General features: G+C 41.4%; 1 protein-coding gene across 3 annotated transcripts; it reads right to left on the bottom strand.

Annotated features, from left to right (window-relative positions):
- Nucleotides 1-1687: 1687 nt before the first annotated feature.
- mb21d2 (Mab-21 domain containing 2) lies at nucleotides 1688-8518 on the bottom strand. Of its 3 annotated transcripts, XM_027031893.2 has the most exons (3): nucleotides 7572-8170; nucleotides 7211-7398; nucleotides 1688-4440 (listed from the first exon to the last, which is right to left on the bottom strand). In XM_027031893.2, the coding sequence occupies exon 3, from the start codon at nucleotides 4436-4438 to the stop codon at nucleotides 3170-3172; it is 1269 nt and encodes a 422-aa protein (XP_026887694.2). In that variant the 5' UTR covers nucleotides 4439-4440; nucleotides 7211-7398; nucleotides 7572-8170; the 3' UTR covers nucleotides 1688-3169. The 3 variants fall into 3 exon arrangements, with proteins under 3 accessions (XP_026887694.2, XP_026887685.2, XP_035383750.1); XM_027031884.2 differs by lacking the exon at nucleotides 7211-7398 and having other exon boundaries at nucleotides 8076-8518; XM_035527857.1 differs by having other exon boundaries at nucleotides 7211-8170.
- Nucleotides 8519-9368: the final 850 nt, after the last annotated feature.

Here is a 9368-nt window from a genome sequence, read left to right as displayed (position 1 = left end):
GTTTTTTAACTTTGTGTGTGCTGATATGTGTGCCCTTCTTAGTGCTGTTGCTCATACTAATAACCTGTGATATAACTGTAAGTTGTGAAGACTTCACCATACCTTCTGACAATGAAAGCTTTTGTGGTGTAAACACCCTGCCATCCTGCCAGCAGTGGGTAACTGAAGGGTAATGTCCAGCCCACCCAATAATGTACCAACATCTCCAGTTGTGTTTGGGTAAAAATAATAAATAAATTAAAGGGGGTGTTATCCAGCACCCTCATTGATCAAAGTCTGGAGTGGCGATGTCAGCAGTATGCAGGGACACTGGAATAATGGATTATGTTACCTAAGCGGTCAAAAAAAGAACTAGATACTGCTATAAGATAGCCATTGCTGTGCTTTGGGCTGAAATTAGAAGCCCAAGGCCATTTCAACTGGACAAAGATATTGCATTTTATACACCTCTTTGATAATCACCTTAGTGACTTGTGCCAAGGTTGACTGAACATTATACACATGCATGTAGAAGTGATTTGGCATATTTTGGGGTGGGGTTCAGTGCTTAGAGCTTGAGTAATACATTTGGAAAGAAGCATCTTTGAGAAAAGCTTTCAATATTCTACTGTTTGATTAGGGACTCTCACCAGATAGGAAAGGAAACCTTGGATATGCAAAACTGATATGAACCCCCTAGACTATTTTAGCTGCAAAACGTCTGCAGTATAAAATACATGGAATTCACAAGGTTTCTTCCAAGATTCAAATATATCTGTTTGTATTTTACACCGATGAAGGTTGAACCAACTTTTTGCAAGTTATGTTGATGATAGGCCTATTTCACTAAATAAAAAGTGTTGAAATATGTGTGCACTCATGTGCGTGTTGGTTTGTGTAACTGCATTTCTTAGGCCAACAAAATCTTGACTATTTAAGAAAACATGAGAAAACCTTAAGTCTTGAAAATGTATAATGCTTTTGATTACATTTGCTTTTTTTAAAGTCACAAAACATTAATTTTCTGTTACTTAACTTAGGGTTTGGGTCAGGTCTAGGTTAAGGCTGCGAAAATCATTATTACATATATAAGTAGTATTATATATAATGCACAGGATATGCAACATATATATTATCACATCCTGATGATAAAATCAAATATGTGTGTGACTGTGCTTGTGTGAGATTAGATAGTAAAATAGGAATTTCAGAAATTCCTTGCCTCCACATCTACCTGCTTATTTTCTTTTCAGGTTGAGCTGCCACATGGACAAGCATGAGAACCAGAGGAAAATGCGGCTGAATGGAACAGAACCTCCAGATTCATGCTGTCACTTTTGTCTTTTTTTCAACTACACTTTCAGCATCTATGCACCATGCATTGTGGTCATATAAATTGTCGGTTCTTGGTAGTTTGCATGGGAAATGTGACAGGATTGAATTCTAAGTGAACACTATATTTTGAAAAAGGATTGTCTGTGGGGGTTTTTCAGGTTTGGAAGTGTAGGTCAGCAGTTAGAGGGCTGCTGTTACAGTTATGTGGGATGGAATATTCTGGGAAGTTATATCACCAAAAGCGCTTACTCAGCAAGTCTGAGGAACACACTTTGTGTGTGTAAGCATGTATGTGTATAACTGCGTACATGCAAAAGGTTAAATCTCAAACATATTTGTGTGTACTGCAGCAAACACAGAGCAACAACTGCAGTATGACATGCTCTGATAAGCAAGTTTATTACCTTTTTATCTTACACCAATGAACACGGAAACCTACAGAAAACCTTTGTTTTGTCCATGCCAGGACATCGTAATTTTTAGTTCCATAGCAAAGACATGAGTGATATGGACAAAATTATCTTATTAATAAATAATAGGAGGAGAAATAAAGTGAACCACAAAATGGAAGTTCAGGAAAAATTAATGACTCCAAATGAACAACTTCACAGTCCATGCTCAGAAGGCAATAGTAAAGATACTGGAGTAGAGATACTGGATATTTGGTCCCATACAAGGATGACAAGTGTAAATATTGTGAATATTGTACAGATAATTTAATGGTGAGTATTCAAAGCAGTGAAATAACATGTACGATGCAGTTGCAAAATGCTATTATTATGCAATTACATTGGTGTAATGATATCCTTATGTGAAGCAGGAGCAAAAGTTGGATTAGGTTTGCCTTATTAAGTATCATTTTAGTGTTGCAGAAAAGTGCACATCATAGCTGTTATTGTGCAAGGCAAAGATTGTTTTGTCAACAACACTTCAAAAACAGCCATACACAATTGTTTATTTACAGGCGATACACTACTTGTGAAGTGAATTTTTCACTTGAAGATATGATGTAGTGATTTTTCCTACATACTAATCAAGTTATGGTTTGCAAGATAAGTGTTAAAAATTGTTTTGATATGCAGGCTTATAATGGGTTTACAATGGCTAGTGATATAGCTATAAGCAGCATTTTCAAATAGTGAAATGTAATTCATTCATTACTGACAGCAGCAGTGCTTTGGGGATAATATACCAGTTTTTGTCATATACAAGACAAGTTTCCAAAGCTGAAAGAGAATTGTAACTGGGTGTAATTCTACATTTCAATAATTGCACTTAAGAATATTGTATCTGAGTGTTATTCATTAGCCAGATATAAAAGGATTTGGCTTTCTTTGACATATTAGGTCATTGCTTTACAATAGTAAGAGCTTTTTTGTACATTGTTCAAAGACAAAAAACAAATTTTGACACAATGAAAGCATATGAAGGAAACCATCTGACTCTTGTATTCACTAGTTTACAGTGTACTTCCGGTTCATCTGAAATCACTGTTATATAGGAATTATATTGTATTTCCAGATACTGCAGCAATTCATTTCTTACACATTGGGAAAAAAATTGTCATCATGTATAATGCACTGGGCTGTGCACAGCATTTCTGAATTTCCAAACATAGCTAACCAAAATTGCTTAGTGTTCCCTATGCCCAAAAGGCTTCATGACATTGGTTTCTACATTTTCAGTCTGTGTTTCTCCCAGATGACATTCCACATGCTGGAACACAGAGTCTCAGTAACTCTGAGCAGTGAGTAGTTAAGGGCACATAGGTCCTGTTTCAAAGCGGTGCAGCACACCTCAACAGGCGCCTAGAAGCATCTGAACCTCAGGCAAACAGCATGGGACACCTTGCTTCTTAGAAGAACTTGTCATCGATGCGGAAGTGTGGCCGGGACACGTCATCCGGGTTGATGAACACAGAGATGGACTTGCCTGGGTTCTCGGTTACCAGCTGCTGCAGCTTCTTGGCAAGTCGGTCATCAGGCTGCTGGTGGTCTGTGGAGGAGGGGACTGCCTGCGGCGAGGGCAGGCCAGAGGAGCTGCCGCGTTGATGCATGTCCTGTGTCAGGCGGTTGGCCGCCTTGGCCTGCTCAATGGCGGAGCGTAGGTGCTCGACCGGATCAGCACGCACCAGGGCGAGTTTGCGAGCATGAAACATGGCCGTCTCATCACACAGGTGCTCCAGCATGTTGCACTGTGGGATGAAATAGTTGGGACAGGTCTTGTTGACGAGGCAGTGCTGCAGGTCATCGATCAGGCCCAGCAAGAAGTGGGTGGCAAAATCATCTTGTGCGAGGTAGCTCGGCGGCAAGCGATCACAGGCCCAGAGCATGATACTGCGTAAGTGGTAAGGGCTCATGGCTGTGGGCTGGCCCAGCGACTTCACAATTATGGACTTGCAGGCTTGATATGCTTGCATGAGACCCGGGGCAATGCACTTTTTCAGCTGCACCTCGCTACGAGCAAAGGAAAGCCGCCACTCATTCTCCCTCTGTCCGGAGGCTGAGCAGGCAGGGAGCAGGTAGAAGCCACTGATCACCTCCTCCTCCGTAATCTTGCCATCCCAGAAGTGATTCTCCATCAGCCAGCTCTGGGCAACAGCTGGCCAACCTTTAAAAGACACCACGGGCACTATGTCATAGAGCATGCGACTGCTACCCACACCCAGGATCATGGAGAGCAGGGTGCTGTGACGCTCCACCCTCTCCACCCTCGGTGTGCCCCGCTGCGGCTTGCGCTGCACTTCGGCCAGCACGAGTTCCACAGCGTCCTGGAACCAGTCAGCCACCAGGGTGGGAGAGAAGAAGTAGTTAGTGGTGCCGCTGAGGTGGTCGGCCAGTGTGCAGCAGTCCCTCCAGCGGGTGATGGTGCCTTCGTCAAACAGACGCAGACTGAGCCAGGAATGTCCCAGTGCTGAGTGACGCATGTCCAGTGTGACAGGCTGGTTGCGGTCGTGCAGCTTCAGTGCAGGAACCAGCAGGGTAAAGGCCATGTCATACTCACTACCTCGATTATACACACCCAGCTCATCCAGATCCATGTCCACCACGCCATCCCGAACTCCACCCGACAAAAGTAAGTACTCGTTAGCGACTGGCAACTTCTGGTCAAGCTTCTGGACCATACCTGAAAGAGGATAGATTGGGAACAGAAAAGAGAAAAGTACACTGTAATCTCATTTTGTTATTGTCAAAATAAAGTCAGATAAAAACTTAACAATTTTGAGTTAAATGTACTTTTTGGATAATTTTGTACATTCCAATGAGATCTTTGAGGATCCTGTTTAAAAGACATGGCAACTCCATCCTGACATAGTTCATTCATCACAGCTACTTAATTATAATTGCAATGGTGGCCCAAGTGCCGCAGGGTGCGGAACAGGACGCACAGACTCCCTCGATTTAGTGAGACGTTTAATGACATAGAACATTGATGCCACTTGCGGCACTCACACATAACAACGAACAGTGTAGACAGGAACAACGACGTATCACGCTAACAATGGCTACACACACACAATAACACTAACGATGACAGTAACAGTAACAGTGACCAACGATGACACACACAGGTGGTGGTTTAAATAGACAGACAAACACTTAACATCAACCCCTGTATAGGTGTGTGCCATCACAGAGGTTGTGGCTACAAACAACTGTGAACTTCAGCTGCATGCAGCAGGCTGTACCACGTGACTCGTGGGGGGGTGGCGTTCCGTGCAATAATGAGATAGGATAACTATTATTTATAATTTCATACATACATTTAAGTTAAAACATAAAATGTTTAAATTATTTTTACATATAGGATTAGTTTATTTACTAAAATTATTGAAGCAATACAGTATCATACCTTAAGTACATTAAGCTTTTTGTCCATTTACTTTCGCTTTCATTGTTTTTAGGACAATTAGTTAACTCAACTTTTTTAAGTTAAGTAAACAACAGTTTAACATTGTTATACCAAACATCAAAACTTCCTGTCACATGATTTATGTCCTGCCACTGCCCTGTAAGTAGGACAACACTCTCTGGCATCTGTTTCCATTGGATCAATAGCAAGACCTTAAAGAACACCGGTGCTGGTAAAAGGCAGTTGATCGATAAGGGAGGAATCTAGAATCCTCTATGGTAGGCTACAGGAGAGAGAAAGTGTATGGCAGTTTTCAGGTAAAAAGTGTAGATTCTTAGAGCTAAAGTATTAAGATGTTAATTCTGCACGTAGATATAGTGGGGAGCTTGAAGCAATTACACTTGCCTAATGCATTTTAAGCAGCCTTGTCTGTCACTACATAGGGGCACTTGCCATTCCACTGGCCATGGACATGTATTCCAATATTTATGGATGCTTTTTAGATGAGACAAGGGCTCAGTCCAGTGTCCTTGGAGTTCACTAACAGAGCATCAGTCCATTAATAGACCCTCCTGTTCTATTTCCTCAGCTTCAGTTTCTCTCATCTCTGTCTTCCAACTCTGCTGCCAAAAGGAGAGACGGTGATGTTTTTTCTTTATTGCACTTGAGTGGTAATGAGGACGGATATGTTGTTAATGCTTGGCTTGATTTCAAGTCAGGGTCCACAGCCCTCAGTTAGAATCAGTGGTAATACTTTCCAAGAAGAAAAAGTAATTGGCAAGCAAAGTACTAAACATTATGTAATAGACACATAAACACACAAACACACCCCCCCCATACACACACAAAAAGACCTGATCCAGAGTAGGCTAGAGCAAAACCAGTGGCAGCAGCTAAAGCTCCCTCTTCAGGGCAATAGTAAAGATGCAGCCTCAAGTGCCCAGTATAGGACAGCTGTGTCATAAGACAATCCGACCATTTCTCTGGTGAAAGTTAAAATGCATAATATGTCAAAAAGCTAGGTATGTAATTCATTAAGAACTTTCAAAGACTGTTACACTGATATGGTCAATCTTAGAAATGAAGAGATTATGAGGGGAAGGTAGTACCCAACTATTACAGACCACCATAGCGGCAGAGACAGTCTCTGGTAGAGCTTGGTTCTTGTGGCAGGATGTGGCCAGTGGTAGGCCAAGCCCTTGGCAATTTCCCCTTTATACACAGTTAGAAAAGAAATGTCTTTCAATTAAAGTGAGAATCTCTCCCCTTTCTTCATCAAATGTTCCCACAACGCTATGCCCTTAGACACTGAGCTCACTCTGTTTTTGGTAAAAAAAAAATACTGATTATTCAGACAGCACTGCACCCCCTCTGACCCCTTCCTTCAGTCTTTCTGTCGAACGGAGACTGAAAGTTTCAAACTCTCCAGCGTTACTTTTGTTTACGCTCTCTAATTTGCATACATGGACACTGCTGGCCAATAAGCATTCCTGCTGTCTGAATTGTGCCCTGGTAAATGGCTGGGGAGGTTGGGAGTGTGAAAACAGCGTCTGTCTGTGTCTTGTGCCTGTGTGTGCCTCAGAGAGCGGTAGAGATAGAGAGAGAGCTGTAGATCACACACGCCTCAGTGGTCACAGGGTTCCCACAGATGGCTTGGTGCTGTCATACCCCCTTCCGCTTGGGCTGTGACCAAAAACCAGGGCTATTGAGTTGCCACCGAAAATAGCCACTCCACTAAAGCTGTCAATGACCACTAAGAAACCCTCCATCATTTGTTCAGTGCTGTTCCTAACAATAGTTTTATTGATATATTGAAAAGGTTTTAAAATGGCATTTTCACCATGGATAGGTTGTGAACAGGACTATAAATTTAGCAAAAATCCTGTTGGCAAAGCATCCCATGCAACAGCTTATACCTTCTTCAGTACAAGAATACAAAACACATCAACCTCTTACATTCATTTCTGCACTAACATGGTAAACCCCACCTTCCCCAGTGACAGCCACTTCATCCTTTGTATCTAACCAATGCTGCAGCACTAACCTTTGCCTTGTTGACGCCTTATTATTCATTCTGCTCCCCTCGTGCTCTCCAAGTGTAGTAAACCCTCCGATCCAATCAAATTAGCGACAGCAGTCTCAGTCGGGTAGCTCGGGGCAGAACCATAAATCGCACCCATGTCTAACAGAATCCTGATGAAACTGAACCAGAGGTCTTGCCAAAGATCAACGCTTAAAGAAGTAATCAAATACGGCATTTACTCAGTAAACGTGTTTTAATAGCATTTCATCTTCTCAGTGTTGTATATTATTTAAATTTTTTATCCAGTAAATCGGATGACTCGAATTATCAGATGAATCCGTCTAATCCATTTAGCAAGATAATAGTATTTTATAAATAATACCTTTGCGAGTTCTCTGTCCATGGTACTGACCTTTGTCAACGTCTCGAATAACATAAGTCGAGCCTTGACTTTTTCATTCAGAGAAAGATAGTGAAGAAGAGAATTCAACATGTGGAAATAATCACTTCGAGTCTCTCGAAAATCGGATTAAGAGAAAGCATTCCCCGACTGTAGATTTATTTTGCGTATGTGTCCGGGAAGAGGGTCAAAGAAAAAAATCGCTTACGACCAAAATGGATTCTGTGATTTGTCTAGAGATAAAATAAAATAATTTTTTTAAAAAATTAAAAAGCATGGAATTAAACGTGCTACGCACGGTTACTTTGCACTTTGGGTGGAGGACAGATTAACTACACATGTATCTTATCATGTAAATTAAGTTAAGGATAAATAAAACAGAAAACCCTAATCTATTAAGGGACATTGTATGACGATATGTAGAAGCTGCATCTAATTCAAAAGACTCGATTGGTTTTTTTATGCTTTGGTTAAACCTTTTCTTACCGAGCATTGAAAATATGAAATCCTTAGCTGTGTGAATTTCCAGAGCCCGTTGGTCATCGTATTCTCGCTGATCGTGTTTGCTGAATTCTTGGATGAGTCTGTTCACCTCTTCTATCCTCGCCCCGGACCTGAAATCAAGCGTAGGACAGGACGGGAGTCTGTTATTGTTGATGCTGCCGGGCGTAGCTGTAGGACTGCTTCCAAGACTGTTGACGGATCCGGCCCGACTGGTTAGGGCAGGGGCCGCCATCTTCATGATACAGAGAAACAGCAGGCGTTGCTACGTCCTCCACTACCGCTCTGTCTTCGCGTGAGCGCTTCTCATGCTTTCCGCTCCTTTTTATAAACTACGTGCGGAATGAATTGCTGGCGCTCTGATTCGTGATGTCATGTAATCCACGAGCAGTCCTGAACCGCTCACCACAGCAGACGTCAGGATGAAATCTGGAGAAATAAAATGATTTCTACAGCACTGAAAATCTCACTCTCACAGTTTAAGGCAATAATATCTTAACAGCAATAATAATAACAACGTGATCTATAATAATAATAATAATAACAATAATAATAATAATAATAATAATAGTAGTAGTAGTAGTAGTCGTAGTAGTAGTAGTAGTAGTTGTTGTTGTTGTTAATTATATTCAACTACTATTAGTCTATTTGCCTTACAACTGCTAGTACATTATTAGTTTCTAAGCCTACTAGCCTACTGCTTAATTCATTTTATAGGTTCTTGCCTATAGTGTTTTTTAAAAGTCACAAAGTATCTTTGTAAGGTCCCTTTCTACTTAGTAGTAGCCTTCTCTTTCTACTACTAGCCAACTACTATTACTATTAGTAGCCTAGTAATAATAACCACTAGTAGTAGGAGTAGCAGTAGTAGAATATGGATGGTAGATTGACGAATGCGTAAAAATGACACGGTTGTAATATTCTTGAAGTCGTGCGACTTATGTTGACATGCTAACGAAACGTATGAAGTAAAAATCATAGGTGCATTGTGGCCATTCCACAGGCCACAATGATACGGGTCACCTGATATGGGTCAACATATTAATCACTTGATTTGGGTCAGGGGATCTGCTGGTGATTAAATCCCTTCACTCGGAATGCCCCGCAACATCAGCAGAAGACAGTATGCATGCCGCGTTTTTTGTTTTTCTTGTTTCTCTAAATGCTGTCAACTTAGCGACTTTTTCGCTAGGCTTAGGACAAGTCACTGTTTGCTCCACTTGTACTTTAATTTAAACAAATTGATTTGATCGTGTTGGCCGTTATGACTCTGTGCGC

The sequence above is a fragment of the Electrophorus electricus genome, chromosome 7 (assembly GCF_013358815.1).
Source record: "Electrophorus electricus isolate fEleEle1 chromosome 7, fEleEle1.pri, whole genome shotgun sequence".
NCBI lineage: Eukaryota > Metazoa > Chordata > Actinopteri > Gymnotiformes > Gymnotidae > Electrophorus > Electrophorus electricus.
This window is presented reverse-complemented; position numbering and strand designations above follow the sequence as displayed.

Coding starts and splice junctions, on each gene's coding strand:
- mb21d2 (XM_027031884.2), bottom strand. CDS start 8,331: ATGAAGATGGCGGCCCCTGCCCTAACCAGTCGGGCCGGATCCGTCAAC. Junction 4,441..8,075: donor TTTCATATTTTCAATGCTCG/GTAAGAAAAGGT, acceptor ATCCTCTTTCAG/GTATGGTCCAGAAGCTTGAC.